The sequence below is a fragment of the Artemia sp. Qi Xiang Cuo genome, chromosome 19 (genome assembly GCF_049724085.1).
Source record: "Artemia sp. Qi Xiang Cuo chromosome 19, ASM4972408v1, whole genome shotgun sequence".
NCBI lineage: Eukaryota > Metazoa > Arthropoda > Branchiopoda > Anostraca > Artemiidae > Artemia > Artemia sp. Qi Xiang Cuo.
The window spans coordinates 5,178,936-5,200,820 of NC_142812.1; the positions used below are offsets into that span (position 1 = coordinate 5,178,936).

General features: G+C 35.1%; 1 protein-coding gene across 7 annotated transcripts in view; it reads right to left on the bottom strand.

Annotated features, from left to right (window-relative positions):
- LOC148940424 (uncharacterized) overlaps window positions 1-21,885 on the bottom strand; it is a 215,424-nt gene that overhangs the window by 20,309 nt on the left and 173,230 nt on the right. For all 7 annotated transcript variants that reach the window (XM_089105472.1, XM_089105468.1, XM_089105465.1 and 4 more), the window contains 2 exons: window positions 12,628-12,824; window positions 2,438-2,739 (listed from right to left, as the gene is read on the bottom strand). In XM_089105472.1, coding sequence (XP_088961598.1) covers window positions 2,438-2,739; window positions 12,628-12,824 — 499 coding nt within the window. The remainder of the gene's footprint in view (window positions 1-2,437; window positions 2,740-12,627; window positions 12,825-21,885) is intronic.

Sequence of the window (21,885 nt, forward strand, 5' to 3'; positions counted from 1 at the left end):
TACCTATGTGATAATTAGCAGGAGAAAGAAAAGAGGTTAGGAAAAAATAAAATTTGTGGTGTGTTTACAAGCCCACTTTCTTTTTCGTTTTCTTTTATAAAATAGTGAACACAAGCTTATAGATCTGGTGCAAAAGAACTATTTCTAGGGAAAGAAAAAACAGAACTGAAAAAGAAAAAAACAAAAGAAAGGGAAAGAACGGACAGAGAAAAGGAGTAATTAGAACATGGGTAGTTAGAGTCGTAGATAGTTGCAGCGGCAGCAGTGGCAAAATCAGGAATATTAGTCGTAGCAGAAGTCGTAGTAGCAGCAGTCATGGTAGCAGTAACCATTTGAAAGGACACTAGTAATAGTTGTGATAGTAGTAGTACTGGTAGTGGTAGAAACTATAGTAGTCGTAATCTTATTAGAAGTAGCTGTAATAGTATAAGTAGTCGTAGACGTATTAAAAATGATCGTAGCAGGACAAGTCGTAGTAGTAGTAATAGTCGTAGAAGTATTTTTTTTAGTAGTAGTGTTTTTTTTAGAAGTAGTCGTAGTAGTAATAATGGTATGTAGTAGTGGTTACAGTCTTAGCAGTAGTAGTCGTAGTAGTAACAGTTGTAGTAGTCGTAGGATTATTAGTTGCAGTAGTAGTAGTCATTGCAGCAGTCATCGCAAAAGCTGTAGTAATAGTAGTAGTACTCATAGTGCAAGTAGTTGTGGTCGTAGCACCAGCTATCAGAGTAGACGTGGTATTGAAAGTCAAAGTATTCGTAGTTATACTAGCAGTAGCCATAATAACTGTGGTAGCAGTAACCGTAGTAGTAGCAGTTGTAAAAGTCGTAGAAATAGTATCAATTGCTTGGGTAGTAGTAGTAGTAGTCGTAGTATTAGCAGAACCAGTTATAGTAGTAGTAGTATTCGCAGTAGTCTTAGTGATTTTAGTCGTGCTAGTAGTAATATTCGTAATAGTAGTAGTAGTTGTAGCAGTCGTAGTAATTATAGTAGTAATCCTGGTTGTATGAGTCATAGTAGCGGTAGTTGTAACCATAGTAGTAGTAGCCTGTATATAGTATCCTTGGTGATTCTAACATTTATCTCAACATTGGATGTTTATAATTTTTCAAACATTAAAGCTAAAACAAAGTTTCAAAAATTAAAAGTGCCCTATGCCGTTTCTAAGACTACTTGCATGCACATAATGCACTGATGCACATAACAACTACCTGCATGCATATATTGTGTTTGATCTAGTTCAATATCACCCGGAACTATCACCCTAATACCCTTTATATTTTGGAGACAAATGATCAAACATGCCCTCTTTTCCCCGTAACAAAATTTTAAACTCAAGGCTGAGGGGGAAAGAGGGTCCATGTTATCCGTGGAGGCATAGTTATTGAACCTTTCAACTATTCTGAATAAAATGGCCATCTCAAGAATCGATCGGGTATCTTTGAGGAGATGGCATGTAAAAGGGGAGTGGTAGGGGGGTGGTAGCCTTCCAATCATTTTTACCATTACCTGCATGCACATAATGGACTGCATGCACATAACAACTACCTGCATGCAAATACTGCGTTTTGATCTAGTTTAATATCAGCCGGAACTTTTTTTCTAATACCCTTTATATTTTGGAGACAAATGATCAAACATGCCCTCTTTTCCCCGTAACAAAATTTTAAACTCAAGGCTGAGGGGGAAAGAGGGTCCATGTTATCCGTGGAGGCATAGTTATTGAACCTTTCAACTATTCTGAATAAAATGGCCATCTCAAGAATTGGTCGGGTATCTTTGAGGAGATGGCATGTAAAAAGGGAGTTGTAGGGGGGTGGTAGCCATCCAATCATTTTTGACCATTTTAAAGGTCCCTAGAACTCCCAATCAAATGAACCCCTCCAAAGTTTTAATGGTAACTCCTTCCATGCGAAGTGGCGTAGGAGAAAATATATTTTAAATACATTGAAGCTTTATCACTCTTTACCTAGGTGTTGCTATTGTGCTGTCTATTGTAAATCCTATATGTTAACAATAGGCAGATTGTATAGCTTACAGAACCTTTTCCCAGGGGACTGTGAGGGGGGGGGATGTCAGGTTCGCTTCAGAGTCATAGTCAATGGACTTTACATCTATGTTGAACAAAATGATGATCTCAAATTTTTGATGAGATGTCTTTGATGGGAGGGTGAATCACTTTTGACTCTTAAAATGGGAGTGCAGTTTTCAATTTCTAATTTTACAAAAGTCCTCCGAAGCTTAAAACGATAAGTTCTACCAAACTAAGTAGAATAGAGAATAAAAGGAAATAAATTATATATCGAAGCCATTTCGCAGTTTACTTATACACGGCTATTGTGCTGTCTATAATCCTCAAAATCAATGTAACTTACATAGTAGGATCATTCAGTAATAATTCCAATACTGAACAATATTAATTAAAGTAATAATATCTTACTTGAATTAAATCATCCGTATTCTTGTGGTAATCAAGAACATCTGTACTGTCGCACAAAGCTTCTTCATCCAAGCTGTGGCACTTTAGAGTTTTGAAGTCTGATTCACTTTTCATACATATATCTTTCTGGTGAGGTTTTTCAGGAATAGATCCGAGTTCATCTGCCACCCTTAAATAACTATCACTAAAAGTCCTCTTTAACAGCCTGTTTGCAAATTGTGCAACAGTATCACTCCGTGTTTGATCTTTTTCTGAGGATTCGTCAAAAAAATCAGGGTCATTGTCATATTTTTCTTCCAAATCTAAAATAGATCCAGTTTAATTATGATTATTAAAACTAATTATTAAACTGATTGAATTAATAAATTTGTAAGTTCATAGGTTAGATTAATTAACATTTTATAAAAAAGAAATTAAATTTAAATTTTATTGAGTTTTAGTTTCATTTTCATCATAAAAAGAACAGAAAAATTTATCTTAGAGCGAATTATCTTATTCAAGAAAAAACAAATTCTTGAAATTTTCTGCCGTTCAGTGTTATTTTTTTCCACTCTTTTGAAAAGTATATGTGAAGGCCCTGTGTGATCCAAAGCTACTGATCCTTGTTTACCCCCCCCCTGGGTTCCTAACATTAATTGTCAATATACCTTCATTCAAGTTTAACTGCAAAATATTTTAGTGACAAGTTTTACAAACCCTTTTACCAGTGCTTTTGAACTTACCATGACAATTGTTACCCATAAGAACAGTAACTGAAACGTAAGTGTTATATTGAATGCCTGGTTTGCAGATATAAATTTTTAATAAATTTTTTTGACAATAACTCTCATTGCAATGTAATCTGCATCGGGTGTGTTTATTAAATCACTACTTTAGAACATTTAAGACTGTAGTCATTTAATCACTACTGTAGTACATTTAAGAGGAACCGTTTTCTTAAATCTAGAGGCTGCTCTCAAACAGCACAATTGGGTTAGGGAGGGGTGTAGCTTAGGTACCTTTCTTATATTTAAAAGTCAAACTTTTCAGTCATCATTTCGTTTCCATTAAAATATACCTGAAGAAAAAACCCTAAGGCTTTCAATTTATAATAAAATGAGCCCCCCCCCCAACTTTCTATGACCATTCTTTTCCATACGAAGAAGCCGGGGAAAAAAGCTTTGGGCATTTGTTTCTTCGCTGGGGTCACATAGCGCGAGGAGATGAGAAGTTTCGAGCTGATCGAGAAAAACTTCTTTTATTCCCATTTTTAGGGTAGTCCGTGACCTGGAACATTCAGTTCTGTGCATTAAACTCCACTTGGGCCAAAGACAATCGTTCTTAAGTTTCAAACCAGTAAGGGAAAAATAGTTTCCTACACATACTGCATAGTAACAGAAAACCTACATTTATTTTAGCAGCGAAAGGATAGCAAAACTATCCTAAACGAAAAATTATCATATCTCATTTAATTGTTTTTCACTAGGAATGAACTTCTCACTAGACTGTACACTAGGCTTGAATTTGTCAATTTCTCTCGATTTCAATTACCCCTCTATCTATTTCAACATCTGAAGGAAAGTACTATGTTTGTAACTTAGTTTCATAGTAATCTGAGTTCCTCTTCTAATAGATGCACCGATGACGAGAAGTCAGGAATACCTCCTTCTATAGATGTCAGATCGTTTGCAGTTAAAAATCAAAAATATGATGGCTAGCTCTCACTTCTAATGAGCTTTTGGTGAAATCCCACATGTTCAGGTGGATAGTGTAGTAGTAGGCAGTGAAGTCTTCTTCTCCCATTCCCAAAAATAGGTAAAAACGGGTCAGGATCCTAGCTTATTTCAAGTGTAGCAATAGCTCTTAGTTCCCAGCAATATCTATTAAAATTTGGCCTCTCCCTGTGAAAGATGAAGCGACAGCCAACCACTTTTTGCTTTTTCCCACGGATATTTGGCCATGCTAAGACTCTGAAAGGGTCCAAATGTACTTCCTTTTACTCCCAGTTCAATTTTTTAAGGTCCATTGACCCGCTATTGAACGGACTCGGTGTGATGAATCTGTGGCTCTTGGTACTTATTCATGCTAGAGATTGCTTCTGTCCAGACTCCCAAAAATCATAAGTAGAACTTTATTTGTTCTTTAACTAATAGTCAGTGATCCAAGGCTCGCTATCGTTCAAAAAAAGGGAGTGGGTGGCTCACATCAGCTGCAGTTGGTTTGAGGGTGAATTCTAGGGTAATCGGGGGCGCTGATAATGAATATTGGGGTGCATAAGTTCGCATGCGTGTAGAACATGGTCATTTTAGCCTATGAAGTCAAATTTGGCCTATAACGACGTCATACCACACTTGATTTTTTTTTTACACGGTAAAATAAACTGAAAACTTTATAAACTTGCAATATTTTAAATCCGAAAAGCAAGTACTTTCGCGTGATGTTTTTAGTTTTCCCCCACAACCTTTATTTTTGAAGTTAACCCCTAATCAATTTTGAAAACAGTGTTGAAATTTTGGCTTGAATAAGTATATTTTTTTATGCTTTATTTGAATTTTGCTCGTCATTACAAGTCAAACTATGTGCCTCTTTTCCAAAAAATCCTAATTCTTGAGCAAATATTTATTTTTTCTTAATAACGTCATAGATTTCTGAAATTAGCCTACAATGACCAGGTCTTATTAAATTTTTTTTAGCTGTTAAAAAAAAAAATGAAAAGGAATCAAACTGCACCATCATTCAAACAGTCAGAATGTCTTTTACACGTTGTTAATAAAAACAAAGTCGAGACTTGAATCTGCAAGAATATATAAACATTTGAACAAGAAAATTTCCCCCACCCCCCCCCCCCCAAAAAAAGAAAATTTTCTGAATAGTGGCGTTTTACTCGGAATATTTTTTTAACACAACCTATAATTTTTATCTCACCAAACAATAGATCGCTCTTTTCTAAATGAAATAATGTCTTTACATTCTATACAACTAATATTTTTAACCAGGAAAAAAAACAGCAGACGCCTCGTTCTGCGATCGCATGCGCGAATTTGATTTCCACAGTAATAAAAAAAGCCAAGCATCTTACATATCGCGTTTTAGTTGAAAAGTACTAAGCCATAAAAGGCTAATTTCTCCTTTATAGGCTAAAATCGTCAAGTACTACATTAGTGCGAGCATATACACCCCGATATTCGTTTTAAGCACCTTAGATTACCCCAGAATCCGTACTCAAACTAATTCCGGCTGGTGTGAGCCACCCCATCCCCTTTCTGAACAATAGCGAGCCTTGGATCACTGACTATTGCATAAAGTACTGAAAACTACGACATAAAAGGTAAGGATTTAGGATATTTATCTGATATAGCTGAAGGTAAGGATTCTGGCAACAATGATTTTAGGGGGTGTCAGTTATCTTGCATGAGGCACACCATGTTGGTAAAACTAGTTCTGAAACATGTAAACAGACAGGAGATTCATTGGACAGCATTGTTCCGCTTTTCTCGAAGTACAACGAGTCCAGATCTACCGTAAGAAATCATAGCTCCTGGATCAACTATTTAGATCTTATCCGTACCGGAGAGGACTACCTTCACGCTGAAAGAGCTGTAGACTGGGGAACACACTTAAACGGCATAAGAGTGAGAATTCCGATTTTCTTCGCATGAGGAAACGATAAATACGCCGCAGCTGCGCTTAACTACCTAGAAGAAATGCTACGCCTGTCTGAAAAAGTACCAGAAGCTCACAGAGAGTTTGTGAGTGGCAATTTTGTTGTTAGGAAAACAACCAAGCCGTTTTGTAGCATTGCATGCGATCTGACTTTAGAGTCGACCGTGAATCTGGACATCAAAGTTCATCAGAAGTTTCTGGTATCGTTGGTGCGACAACGAATGAAAATGCCAGGGATTGGTATCTGGCTACTGTCCCCTTTCTTGCAGCAGTCACCAGAACGCTGAAAGCAAACCTGAATATGGATGACGAGGCAATGAAGCATCATGAAGATACCACCGCGTTTACGAATCTGACAATAAAAGACAGAAATCGTGTTATGGACTTGGTAATTCAAGACAACGAGAACAGAGCTGCCCAACTTTATGACAGGGAATAGAGCTCCAGAAGCCGTAGCAAATAGTCTGCTGAACTTCCGAGATATTGGTTTCGAAGCCATGAGCTCATATCTCGAAGGGATATCCACGAAAGTAAATGTTGGCATAGTGCAAAGTTTCGCTTCTGTTGCCAAAAAAGGAAAAAAAAACAGCCACAAAAAAGATTTTGGGTAAACTGAGCTGCTTAAACGAGCTCTGCATCTTGCAAATTCAACACAAACTTCGTCCCTCTGTGAGCTTCTGAAGTAAGAGCTACAGCCATATCCTGCCTCGCTTGCAGTATTATCATCAAGTCGTAGGGAGCCTCAGCTACGTACTGGTACAAAGTCAACAGCCTTGAACTTAATTCTGCAACAGTCTGGCTTGCAGTTATGGCTAAAAATGATTCGACATACGCTTTTCGAAGACTCTCCTTGATCTGATTATATAGTTGATGTCATGAGTGTCATAAGGTGTTATCAACCAGAACAAAATTAGACACTAGCAGATTTTGGAATAAGAGTTTACCATGGGATTTTTGGGAACATACTCGAAGCTTGTCGGTCTATCCATTTGGTTGGTGACAGGTAGGACGGTCTTAGTGATGATAAAAACCCGTGATGACTACTCGTTCAACCTCAAAGAAGCCTCTGGCTGTCGAGAAAGAAGAGAAAATCCTAGAGTAAATATTTCCAGCCCGTTCACTTCCTCCAGCAAAGTTGCAACACTCTGGGATAGGATTCTCAGTAGTTGCTCAGACAAAGGTCGACTCTTGAACGCTCTATTCGAGGTCTGGGAGTACAAAATTTGGACCTGTCTGATGATTCATCTCGCTGGAGGTTTCAAGAGTTGAAATAGAGCTGTTACTATTTCGCCCCATGGAGGCTCCGTTGATGACGGTCTCTCGTCTGGTCATGAGGAAGCAGACATTCGGGTGTTATACCACACAGCAGTTTCCGCAAGACGAAAGAGGACACTTGTGATTGTACAAGCCAAAGATACTGATATCGTCTTACTAGCTGCATACTACTTCCAGTTTCTAGCTAGTCTCGGCTACAAGCAGCTGTGGGTTAAGTTTCCGTCCTACTGCATACCTATTCATACGGTAGAACAAAAACTAGGAGAAAAATTTTACTACGCCTTCTCGCTTGTCCACAGCTTGAGCGGATGTGACACAACAAGCCTTCTGTATAGAATTGGAAAGGTCAGCTTTGTTCTATGTGCGAAGTCTTTGGAAACTTTGTTGGGGTCTTTAGTTGATGAAGTTCGAGCCCTTGCAGAGAAGTCATCATCTGTGCAAAGTGATGGTTTAGTCAACGTCTGTAAGCAGCTTGTGGTTACAGTGTATGGCAGAAGTGCGACTAATTTCAATAGTCTGAATGACCTTTGAGCACATTTGTACCCAAGATTGGAGGATTTGTAGCGTTTACCACCAACTGATATCTTGTTTCTGCTTCATTTGAAAAGGTACATGTTCCAGTCAATGATTTGGATCCTAAGCCACAAGCCCCGTATTTATTTAGCTCAGGCTGCCAATATGGGCTGGAGAATTGATGATCATGAACTGAAGCCAGACCTAGTTTCTGCGATGCCGCATGGGCTAGCATCGCTTTCTTTTTGCAACTGTGACAAGACGAGGTGCGGCTTGCGCTGCAAATGCTCCAAAATAGGTTTCTGTAACAACTCATGCAAGTGTGGATCTGACCCCAAAAAATGCCTACTTTCCGATGTAAATCAGAATGAGACCAAAGACGAAGATGAAGAAGAAAAAGAGATTTGAGCCACCGTTTCATATTCAGTTTTAGATATTTGATTTTTTTTTCTATTTGTTTTGTTATTAAACTGCTAATGCAGTCGTCTAAATCTTACTTTCCGCTGATCATAACAGTTACCATCTACTACTCAGTAGCCGTTGACCCGATCCAACCAATTGGATCAGTGGCCTCTGCTATGCTGAGAATTAAAGAAAATAGTATCTTAAATTAGCCTTAGTCACCTCTGCACCACACGTTCACACGGCTTCGCCACCTTGAGGCTCGTATATTAGCCTACGTATGTCAGATGGTATCTACTACTACATTAGTAGTAGTTTTTTTTCCTGGTTAAAAATACTTGTTGTGAATAATGTAAATGCACGATTTGATTAAAAAAAGAGTGATCTATTGTTTGGTGAGATAAAAATTATCGGTTGTCTTCAAACTATTTCGGGTAGAACTCCACTATTCAAAAAAATTTTCTTTTTTTTGGGGGGGGGGGATTTTCTTGTTCAAACGCTTGTATATTCTTACAGATTCAATTCTCGACTTTGTTTTTATTAACAGCATGTAAAAGCATTCTGAAGGTTTGAATGATATGCAGTTTGAATAGTTTTCAATTTTTTTTAATAGCTAAATAAATAAAAAGAAAATACTTGGTCATTGTAGGCTAATTTCTGAAAGCTATTCCGTTATTTAGAAAAAAAAAAATAGTTGCTCAGGAATTAAGATTTTTTGGAAAAGAGGCACATGGTTTGACTCATAATAATGAGCAGAATTCAAATATAGCATCAAAAATATACTTATGTAGGCAACAATTCCAGAAAACCCGAAAAAACTAAGAAAAAGTATATTAAAAAAGCCTTGTTTTCAAAATTAAATAGGTGTTAACTAAAAAAGAAAGATTTTGGAGGAAAGTTAAAATACCAGGTGAAAGTACTTGTTCTTAGGATTCACAATATGTCAAGTTTATAAAATTTTCAGTTTATATTACGTCATTATAGGCCTAATTTGAATTTGTAAGCTAAAATGACCATGTTCTACACGCGTGCGAACTTGTGCATTCCAATATTCGTTATCCGCACCCTTGATTACCCAAGAATACACCCTCAAACCAACTGCAGCGAAGAGCCACCCCTTGAAAGATAACAGTCCCTGGATCACTGACTATAAGCTATGACGAAAAAACCTAACTTTCAGTATTGACTGAATTACATAATCAAAACAATAGTGCTTTTGAGGAGCAGATCAGGTAACACAAGTGCACTAAAATTATGTCCGACTCTCCCATTTATAGTGGGAGCTGACTTTTTACCCCCGAAAAAATTTCCCCCGGGGAAAATTCCCCACCCATGGAAAATAGGGTAATTTTTCATGGGTGGGGAATTTTCCCCGGGGGGATCTTTTTGGGGGTGAAATGTCAGCTCCCCCCATAAATAAGAGACTGGTACTTAACGGGTTAATATTCTCAGATATGTATGGCTGCGTAACTTTCCACATAGTCAAATTAGGCGATCAGATTCAGTTTCCACTGTTGTTGGTACTTTTATAAACCTTTTTTAATTTTAAATTGAAATCTCTTTTGAATAAGAAAGTCATATAAAAATAAGGTTTAAAGTGCCGTCACTTAGATGTGTAATAGGCACGGAATCTTATATTGCTTTTAGTGCACATATACATTTAGTGACATATTCTGAATCCTAAGATCAATTACTTTCACCTGGTATTTTAATTTTCCCCCAAAATCTTTCTTTTTTTGTTAACCCCTATTTAATTTTAAAAACAAGGTTTTTTAATATACTTTTTCTTAGTTTTTTTCGGTTTTTCTGAAATTTTTGCCTGCATAAGTATACTTTTTATGCTTTATTTGAATTTTGCTCATTATTATGGGTTAAACCATGTGCCTCTTTTCCAAAAAATATTAATTCTTGAGTAACTATTTATTTTTTCTAAATAACGGAATAGCTTTCAGAAATTAGCCTACAATGACCAAGTCTTTTTTTTATTTTTTTAGCTATTAAAATAAATGAAAACGAATCAAACTGCACATCATTCGAACCTTCAGAATGTTTTTACATGTTGTTAATAAAAACAAAGTTAAGACTTGAATCTGTAAAAATATATAAGCGTTTGAACAAGAAAATTCCCCCCCCCTCCCAAAAAAAGAAAATTTTCTGAATAGTGGTGTTTACTTGAAATATTTTCAAAACAACCTATAATTTTTATCTCACCAAACTACAGATCGCTCTTTTTTGAATCAAATCATGTATTTATATTCTATACAGCTAATATTTTTAACCAGGAAAAAAAAAATACTACTACTGTAGTAGTAGATACCATCTGGCTTACGTAGGCCCCATATACGAGCCTCAAGGTGGCGAAGCCGTATTAACGTGTGGTATCAACTGAAGCCAGACCTAGTTTCTGCGATCCCGCATGGGCTAGCATCGCTTTCTTTTTGCAACTGTGACAAGACAAGGTGCGGCTCGCACTGCAAATGCTCCAAAATAAGTTTTTATGACAGCGCATGCAAGTGTGGAGCTGACCCCCAAAAATGCCTACTTTTCAATGTGAATCACTAAACGAGTCCGGAGACGAAGATGAAGAAGAAAAAGAGATTTGAGCCACCGTTTAATATTCAGTTCTAAATATTTGATTTTTTATTTGTTTTGATATTAAACTGATAATTCCGTCGTCTAAACCTTATTTTCCGCTGATCATGACAGTAACCATCTACTACTCAGTAGCTGTTGACCCGATCCAACCAATTGGATCATTGGCCCCTGCTATGCTGAGAATTAAAGAAAATAGTATCTTAAATTAGCCTTAGTCACCTCTGCACCTTCTTCCAAACGCAGACAATTTGAGACTTTTCTTGATGTCATGACGTCCAAATGCACCTTAAATTAGAAGTGATGCCTTTGTATAATTACTTTTTCTTATTGGACCTCTAACTTTGGCCTTGGCTTGTCTTTTATCACTATGAAAGACATATCGTTAAAACTTTGTTTTTTCAATTGTTCAGATGGTGGGACAAAAACTTCTTTTTCTTCCAATGATTTATTTTGCCCATGTTTTGATTTTACAATGTATGAAAGGCATTGACGACCACCTTTGTTTTATTTAATTTTTTCAGGTGGTGGGACAAAAACTTCTTGTTTTGCCTTGTCTTGTCTTTTGTCATTATGAATGACATATCGCCGAACCTTTGTTTGTTTTAATTGTTCAGATGGTGGGATAAAAACTTCTTTTTCTTCCAACGATTTATCTAGTCCATGTTTTGATTTTACAATGAAAGGCATTTTACAATGAAAGGCATATGAAAGGCATTGACGACCACCTTTGTTTTATTTAATTTTTTCAGGTGGTAGGACAAAAACTTCTTGTTTTGCCTTGACTTGTCTTTTGTCTTTATGAAAGACATATCGCCGAACCTTTGCTTGTTTTAATTGTTCAGGTGGTGGGAAAAAACTTCTTTTTCTTCCCATTAATCCAGAACATATTTTTTTATTTGCAAAGGTATGGTGGGTATTGATGACCTTATCCATATCAAAATCGAAAACTCAATCATCATCACCATCATTATTCAATGTGTCTACAGAGTACATGACGTCATAAGCAAAAACCAAAATTTAGGCTCTTATCGATTTTTCTCAGACTTCTGACCTATCTGGATGGGTTTTTCTATGCAAAAATATCCCTAGATACCAATTTTTCCTAAAAAACATGCAGTCACTTTCGAGAAAAGAGAATAAATATATAATACACAATTATTACTCACATATAAAGATAGTATATATATATATATATATATATATATATATATATATATATATATATATATATATATATATATATATATATATATATATATATATATATATATATATATATATATATATATATATATATATATATATATATATATATATATATATATATATATATATATATATATATATATATATATATATATATATATATATATATATATATATATATATATATATATATATATATATATATATATATATATATATATATATATATATATATATATATATATATATATATATATAATATATATATATATATATATATATATATATATATATATATATATATATATATATATATATATATATATATATAAAGGACTAGAAGAATTATATTGTAAAAATATTGTTTTCAGTTATGAATATGCGTGACAAGGTTCAGGGGGTGATAAAAGTTTTGATTTTTATATCATTAGTATTTTCAACACACCTCTTGTATTGCTCTATTAACTTAAGGACCTTCTCCAGATTCAACAAAAGCTTTATTCTAGGAAACGATCCAATAAAAAAAAAAATAGAATGCAAATTAACCAAAATTTCACCTGAAGTGAAGTCTGAGCTAAAGCTATATCTGGAGGCATTATCTTTGTCAAGCGATGATCCTGCTCTTGAGCTTAAGCTTTTTTCTCGAAAATGTTTCAACCATTTCCTCTCCCTCTCCAGGCCTTCGTCAGAAAAGAAATCATGTTCATTTTCCTCACTCTTTAAGACAAAACCTCTTGAGGATTCTTGGACAAGCCTTAAATAAAAAAAGTTAAATAAAAACTTGACATTGTGAGGGGGGTGTTGAATTAATGAAAAGGGAATGTGTAAATGCTATTACTACTTCTACTAGCGGTATTGCTACTGCTGGTGATATTAGTAATACTATTACAAAGACTTAGGATATTAAGCTGAAACTTTCAAGGAATATTAGGGGGATTGTTGAACTAAATCAAAAGACACTATGAGAATGCATGTCGTTAAAAGGGATATCAACAATGTGTCAGGAACGGTTTGGTGTTTTAAGTTGAAACTTCCAGAGCATGTTGAGGCGGATGTTGAATCAACCAACATGCATTATGTACATGCTACTGCTACTACAACTACCTATAGTCTACTATTAAAACTTTGAGAATTAAGCTGATAATTTCCAGGAAATGTTGTAGGGAAGGTTAAACTAAATCAAAACACACTCTGTGCATGGAGGTAGTCAAAAGGGCATGCCAATTATGTCTTGGGAAGGACATGCAGCAAAAATTTCAAACTTTCAGAGCATGTTGAAGGGGATACTGAACCAGGGTCGTATCACAATTTTTGATTTTTTTTTTTTGGGGGGGGGGGGTCTTACAAAAGGATTGTTTTCGGGAGGAGGGTTTTACAAAAACAAAAATTTCAAAAATTCATCAAAAATTTGTTTATATTCATTTTTGTTACATTTTTACGAGTCGGAAAAACATTTCGGAGGGGGGGTCAAACCCCTTAAACCCTCTCTGGATACTGTCTTGTGCTGAACTAATGAAAAAGGCACTAAGTGTTTCTTTTTATTATTACTATTAGCAAAAGTACTACTGCTACTGTAATTAGCACTACGTTACTAAGGCTAAGAGTACTAAGGTGAAAATCTTAGAGTTTTTTGAGGGGTATGTTGAACTGAATCAAAACACTCTTTGAGCATAAAGGTTGTCACATGGGCGTATCATCAATGCTCAAGGAACGGCTTGGGGTATTACGTCAAAACTTTCGGGGCACACAGAGGGGGATGCTGAACTAGCCAAAAGGTAATATTGCATGTTACCTCTGGTGCTACTATTGAATCTTAAGACTATCCTCCACTATGTTGTAGCAACCGCTGCAACCATGATCATGCATGGTATTTTGAGGGGGTTATTAAGAGCTAAGGGTATGGAATGGAATTCTTAGTGAAATTTGAAGGGGATATTGAACTGAACCAAAACCCACTATGTGCATGTATATTATCAAAAGATCGTATTAAAAATGTCTTATAAACTGCTTAGGCTATTAATAATCTGAATGAATATAGTGCAATTTACTCTAGTTTTGCATGCCTCTCAACAGGTCCTGAAACTTTTAATTCAATACCCTTAGCCATTCCTGAGGGTGTATCTGAGATCCTGCAGATGCGCCTTTTTGACAATCCGGATGTATATAGTGTCTTTTTATTTGTACACTATCCCCCTCAACACGCCCTGAAAGTTTTGACGGAATACCCTCACCCGTTTCTGACATACGTTCAGGGAGAAGATGTGTATTTTGTTTAGTTGTTTAGGTGTATAGTGTCTTCTGATTTAGCTTCAAATACCCTTTAACAGACCCTGAGATGTTTTATCTAATGTCCTTAGCCATTTCTAAGATATTGTAAATATGCTCTCTTGACAAGTTGGATGTATACAGTATCCTCAGGCTAGTTCAACCTAAGGAAACTATCCCCCTCAACATGTCCTGAAAGTTTTGACGCAATATCCTCAGTCGTATCTGAAATAGGCTTGGGGAGGAGAGGTGCCTTTTATTTATTTGTTAAGGTGTATAGTGTCTTCTGATTTAGCTTCAAATACCCCTTAACAAACCCTGAAATGTTTTATCTAATGTCCTTAGCAATTTCTAAGATATTGTAAATATGGTCTCTTGACAATTTGGATGCAAATAGTATCGTCAGGCTTGTTCAACCTAAGGAAACCATCCCCCTCATTATGTCTTGAAAGTTTTGACGTAATACCCTCAGCCGTCTCTTAAATAGGTTTGGGAAGGACAGATGCCTTTTATTTATTTATTTAGGTGCATAGAGTTTTTTTTATTTTAATTTCAAATAAACCCTAACAAACCCTGAAATTTTTACTCTAATGTCCTTAGAAATTCCTAAGATATTTGCAAATATGCTGTTTTGACAAGCTCGATGCAAATGGTATCCTCAGGTGAGTTCAAAATTCTCTGAAAATTTCTACTTTATTCCCTCCACTTTTCCTGAGATGTTGCTGATACGGCCTTACGACAATCTGCACGGACATTGTGTTCTTTGATTTAGTTCAGTATCCCCCCCCCACAAAAAAAAACTAGAATTTTAATTGGGTGTCATTGGATAGCGTGGGAGGAGGACTGGTTGCCATTCAATCTCTATTGACTCTAAAAAGGGTACCACAACTTTCGACTTCTATTTACATGAGCCGGTTTTGAAGTTTCTAAGACAACTCCTTTCGTATAAAGGGGACTGGTAAAAAATAAACACTAAAACACATTGAAATCATATTCCTCTTTACTTGGGTAACACTATTGCTTTGATTTTATGACCCTGTCCATTTTCCTCCATTTGCCTTAGAATTGCATTCAATCCTTCTTGAATGGTACTTATGTTGTTTTTGTTCACTTTTGTGGCAAAACATAATTGTTTATCAAAATTTCGTGGTAACGAAATTAAGGAGCAACCTGGGCTATTAGTAACCAAATCTCTAAAAACAAAAAGGATAACCGTGTTTTGGTAGCAATGTATACACCGAAATAGTTGGCATTTTATAGTGATTCTGAACATATAAAATTCATCAAGTTTAATGTTAACCATCAAAAGCTACGAGCCTGAGAAAGCTTGTCTTATTTTGGGGAATAAAAAAAAATGTTTTTTAAACTGAAAGTAAGGAGCGCCATTAAAACTTAAAACGAACAGAAATTATTCCGTATATGAAAGGGGCTGTCCCCTCCTCAACGCTTCGCTCTTTACGCTAAAGTTTTTTATTGTTTTAAAAAATAAAGTTGTGAGACAGAGTCAAACTTTAGCGTAAAGAGCGAGGCTTGAGGAGGGGACAGCCCTTTTATATACGGAATAATTTCTGTTCGTTTTAAGTTTTAATGGCGCTCCTTACTTTCAGTTTAAAAAACTTGTTTTTTTATTTAATTTCTGATCGTTTTTTAGTTAATGCAGCTTTTATTTTGGTTCACCGTCATTGAATAAGTAAACAAAATTTGCATAAAAATTTTAATTTTCTTTTGCTAAATGGATATCTCTAAATTTGGTTATGACGTAATTTACAAATTAACTTTCGTAACTAACTTCTATATTCGTATATGTTTCTTCTGGCAAAAAATACAAATTTGCATATTTTTGCAGATATGAGCTTGAAACCTATGTAATAGGGTTTTCTGATACGCTGAATCTGACGGTGTGATTTTCCTTAAAATTCTTTCACTTGTAGGGGATGTTTCCCCCCTCATTAAAAAATCGAGTAAATTTTCTCAGGCTCGTAGCCTTTGATGAGTAATACTAAACTTAATGAAATTTATATATTTAGAATCAGCATTATGAACACATTCTTTTGATACATTTATTGACATCAAAATTCCGTTTTTAAAAGTTTCGATTACTATTGAGCCGTATCGCTTGTTTTTTTTTGTTTTTTTTTATTACGTATATGTTATTACGTATATGAGGGGGTTCTCCCCTTAGTCAATACCACGCTCTTTACGTTAAAAGTTAAAAACATTTTAATTCACAAACTGCTGAAACACAAAGGCCGTTTAATTATAATAGATAGCTCTTTTGAAAGCACTAAAAAAAACTGTAGCGCAAAGAGCGAGGTATTGACTTGAGGGAGAACCCCCTCACATACGTTATAATTTCTGTTCGTTTTAAGTTCTGATGTTCCTTCTTACTTTCAGTTGAAAAAACTTGTTTTTTTTATTTAATTTCTGATCGTTTTTTAAATAATGCTTGGAAATCCGGCGACCCCTTCATAGAAATCTCCATTACCCCAAAGAAACATTCTCCACGGAAAAATTCTCCAGAGTAACCCCCTCCTCTAGCCGCCCCCTCCAGAAAAAAAATCCTTCCTGAAAATGTCTGTATACTTCCCAATAAGCAATAAATAATGCTGGCAAGTCCGGCGCCCCCTTATGGAAATTTACCTTCCCCCATGAAACTTCCTTCATGGATAGATCCTCCAACATAACCCCCGACCCCCCCCCCCACTACCAGAAAATAACCCTCCTGAAAACTTCTGTATACTTCCCAATAACCAATACTATCTGTTAACATGGGGTAAAGTTCATAACTTTTAGCCCTCCCCCTGGGGACTTCGGGGGATTAAGTCGTCCTAAAAGACATATTTATCATATTTTCGACCATGCTGAACAAAATGACCATCTCAAAATTTTGATCAGGTGACTTTGGGAAAAAAATAAGCGTGGGAGGGGGCCTAGTTGCCCTCCATTTTTTTTGGTCACTTAAAAAGGGCACTATAACTTTTAATTTCCGTTCCAATGAGCCCTCCCACAATATTCTAGGACCACTGGGTCGATACGATCACCCCTGGGAAAAGAAAAAAAAAACAAAAAAAAACAAATAAACACGCATCCGTGATCTTTCTTCTGGCAAAAAATGCAAAATTACACATTTTTGTAGATAGGAGCTTGAAACCTCCACAGTAGGGTTCTCTGATACGCTGAACATGATGGTGTAATTTTCATTAAGGTTCTATAACTCTTAGGGGGTCTTTCCCCCTTTTTCGAAAATCAGCCAAATTTTCTCAGGCACGTAAATTTTGATGGGTAGCTCTAAACTTGATTAAAGTTATATATTTGAATTCAGCATTGAAATTTGATTCTTTTGATGTATCTATTGGTATCAAAAACTCGTTTTCTAGAGTTTCAGTTACCATTGAGCCGGGTCGCTCCTTACTTACAGTTCGTTACCACGAACTGTTTGAAAAGGTAAAATACCCCAAGGGAAGAAGTTATCTTGATGAGAATTGCACCTTCAAATTCAGCACATCAGAGAACCCTATAGAGGTTTCAAGCTCCTATCAACAAAAATGTAGAATTTTCCTTTTTTTCAAAAAGATCATAGATTCGTGTTTATTTGATTATTTTTTGTTGTTGTTTTTTTTTTAGAATTATTGTATCCAAGCAAGGGTCCTAAATGATTGAGATATGATAAAAAGAAAAAGAAATTTCAAAAAGAAATTAAAATTTTTGGAACCTTTTTCAAGAAGCCCAAAAATCATTCGGCAGAAAAGTGGCTTTTTCAGTTATTTTGTGGCACCGAGCTACAATTTTGACCCCAAAAGGGCATCTATCAAAAAACATGAGAAAGTCAATCAACTTAAATTATTGAAAAATACATTTTGAGCTTCCCAGGTTCAGAGGTAGTGATGTTGCTTGGGGATGCACTTATTCCTGGAGATCCACTCAGTCTGTGGAAGATCCATAATTAATATAAACATTTGTACCCCCTGACAACCTCTAAGATGGCCCTGCATATCCCTTTTAACTAAGCTGATTCACTGAATGTTTGATAAATTTATGGAAAATGATGTGTATAATTCTCCAACACCTATTATGGAGGGCAGCCGGTATATATTGCGTAGGTGGGGGCCTGATACCTCAAAAAGTGCGTTTTCATAACCAAATCTTTTAAGTTTTGTGAGGATTCAGGTAAATATAGAATGGAGTCAGGGGGGAGGGGATTGGGTATGAATAAGTTAATCTTTAAACTCCCTTCATTTCGAATAAACCTTAACATAGATGATGCGGGATGATAGATCCTTTCTTATTGGAGATTTTTTTGGTACTTTTGCGATATAGCCCGTACCTAATATTCTTCAAGCCTGTTTCTCTGACGCTCAATCCTAATGAAATATACCTAAGAATGATAAAAATATAATACTTTAGAAACAAATTTTGGCAACATATTTGCACATTAGGGGAGGGGGGTTAAAATGTGGCGGGTTTGCATGCCTAATGTGTTAGGTAGGCCTGCAGTTATTCTGCATATTATGATGTAAGAATTGTTTTCTAGCTTCACACTGTTCAAATACTTTACCCCCCCCCCCTCCCACCCTAATGCACAAATATATAGCCCAAATTATATATTTTCTATCTATTCTGCCACTTCTCTTTGTCTTATCGCACACTAAGCTGAAAGAAACTAACAAAAAAGCCGGTTCTATAATGCATCAATGAATGAACAACTTCAGCGGTAGGGTTATATCATACAGGTACCATTTTTTTTAAGATAAAATATTAGATTCCTTTGCTTACCGGCACAAAAGTTGGAGAGGTGCAGGGGTATCTTGAATCTTGTCAGGGGGTTTCACCAGAAGTGTCAAGCCAAGTATTATCAGAAAATTTTCTTATTCACGTTTAATTGGAAATATTATTTATATATATAAATATATATATATATATATATATATATATATATATATATATATATATATATATATATATATATATATATATATATATATATATATATATATATATATATATATATATATATAAGATAATTTCTTAAACCACATTGGCCTGACATCACATAAAGAAAGAAAAACGAGAGAAAATGGGGTTTTTATAGGCCAAATGAAGATACTGAAAAAACAAATCGAATATTTCGAGAGGACAAACGCCCCTCTTCTTCAGCGCGAAACGAAACGATGTATCAATAAAAGCCAAAAATTAAAAGAATTAAAACCAACTACCTAATAACCATAAAAGCGAGTTATTCGCCAATATCCGCGATTTGCACAAATTTCGTTTCGCGCTGAAGAAGAGGGGCGTTTGTCCTCTCGAAATATTCGCTTTGTTTTTTCAGTATCTTCATTTGGCCTATAAAAACCCAATTTTTGCTCGTTTTTCTTTCTTTATCTATTATATATATATATATATATATATATATATATATATATATATATATATATATATATATATATATATATATATATATATATATATATATATATATATATATATATATATATATATATATATATATATATATATATATACATATTTATATTAAACAGTTGTTTGTCAACAGACTGTAAGTAACGTGCGACTGGTACGTACAGTGCCCAAAGTTTGATTTTTTTTTTTTTTTTTTTTTTTTTTTTTTTTTTTTATAGAAATGCATGTTAAAAAGAATTGACTTTTATGGCGATTCTAAAAACGTAAAATTCGTCGTTTAAAGTCACTCAACACAAGTTACAAGCCCGAGAAATATTACTCCATTTGCAACAGAAGGGGATAGATAGACTTTCATGACTATTTTCTTTCATTTGTGCATTGACCTCGGTTTCAAATTCATTCTAGATAATCTTTTGCCATTGAATTTTTTTTTTATTAATTTGACCGCCTTAGGTATTTGTTGGTATATAAAATAAATTAAGTGCCAGAGAAATTTTTCTATTCCCAGGCATTCAACAACGCTACCTATGAATTTACAGGGACTAATATGTACAGTTTATCGTAGGCGTAGGCGTTATTTGAAACCGACCAGGAATTAAACAAAAGGCTGTTTTTTAAATTAAAGTAAAGGACGACAATCTAATTGAAAATGAACAAAAATAATTCCGCATATGAGGTGTAATACCGCCTCCTAAGCCCCTATTCTTCCCGCTAAAATCTGTAATGATTGAAAAATGCTTCTTGCTCCAATTCAACGGACCTTGTGCTTAAGCATTCATTTTTAAAGAAGTTAGACAAAAGTAAAATGTTAGGGTAAAGAGTGGAGGATTTGATGAAGGGGTGTGCCCCCTTATATATGAAATAACCCTGTTAATTTTTATACTGTTCCTTACTTTCATTTAAAAAAAGAGTTTTTTTCGTACTTAATCCATCTTGAATCGACTCAATTATGTTAAATCCATACCGCATACAACAAAGCTTTTTTTAGAATTGCGAAATCGATCCATTTCTTTTCAATCTTTATGCGATTCCCCATGGTCATGATACGCTGCTCGTGAACTTCAGTTAAAATCCAGTTGATAACAACTTTTCTACTTTTATATGTTTTTTTTTACCGGAAGTGCCGGAAGTTCGGAAGTTCGATAATCGCAGGCTAAAGCACTATTTGAGAGTCATTGTTTTACCTTGGCTATTGGGGCCTATTTAAAGTGTAACATTTCAACGCTAACTCTTCATTAATAAAATGAGAGAATCCTACCCTCCCCCCTTAAACACCCACATTTTCACGGACGCCCCTGTTCGCACCTGCAATACATTGAACTGTTTTCGATTTTTCCTCCCAATTAAATAAAAAAAACAAGTTTTTTAAACTGAAAGTAAGGAGCGACATTAAAACTCAAAACGAACAGAAATTATTCCGTATATGAAAGGGGCTGTCCCCTCCTCAACACCTCGTTCTTTACGCTAAAGTTTTTTATTGTTTTAAAAATAAAGTTGTGAGACAGAGTCAAACTTTAGCGTAAAGAGCGAGGCGTTAAGGAGGGGATAGCCCCTTTCATATACGGAATAATTTCTGTTCGTTTTAAGGTTTAATGTCGCTCCTTACTTTCAGTTTAAAAAACTTGTTTTTTTTTATTTAATTTCTGATCGTTTTTTAGTTAATGTAGTGTTTATTTTGACTCACCGTCATTGAATAAGTAAACAAAATTTGCATAAAAATTTTAATCTTCTTTTGCTAAATGGCTGTCTCTAAATTTGGTTCTGACGTAATTTACAAATTAACTTACGTAACGAACTTCAATATTAGTATATTTTTCTTCTGGCAAAAAATACACAGTTGCAGATTTTTGCAGATATGTGCGTAAAACCTATGTTATAAGGTTTTCTGACACGCTGAATCTGACGGTGCGATTTTTATTAAATTGTTTACACTTTTAGGGGATGTTTCCCCCCTCCTTAAAAAATCAGGTAAATTTTCTCAGGCTTGTAGCCTTTGATGAGTAGTACTAAACTCAATAAAATTTATATATTTGGAATCAGCATTATCAGCCCATTCTTTTGATACATTTATTGACATCAAAGTTCTGTTTTCAAAAGTTTCGATTACTATTGAGCCGTATCGCTTGTTTTTT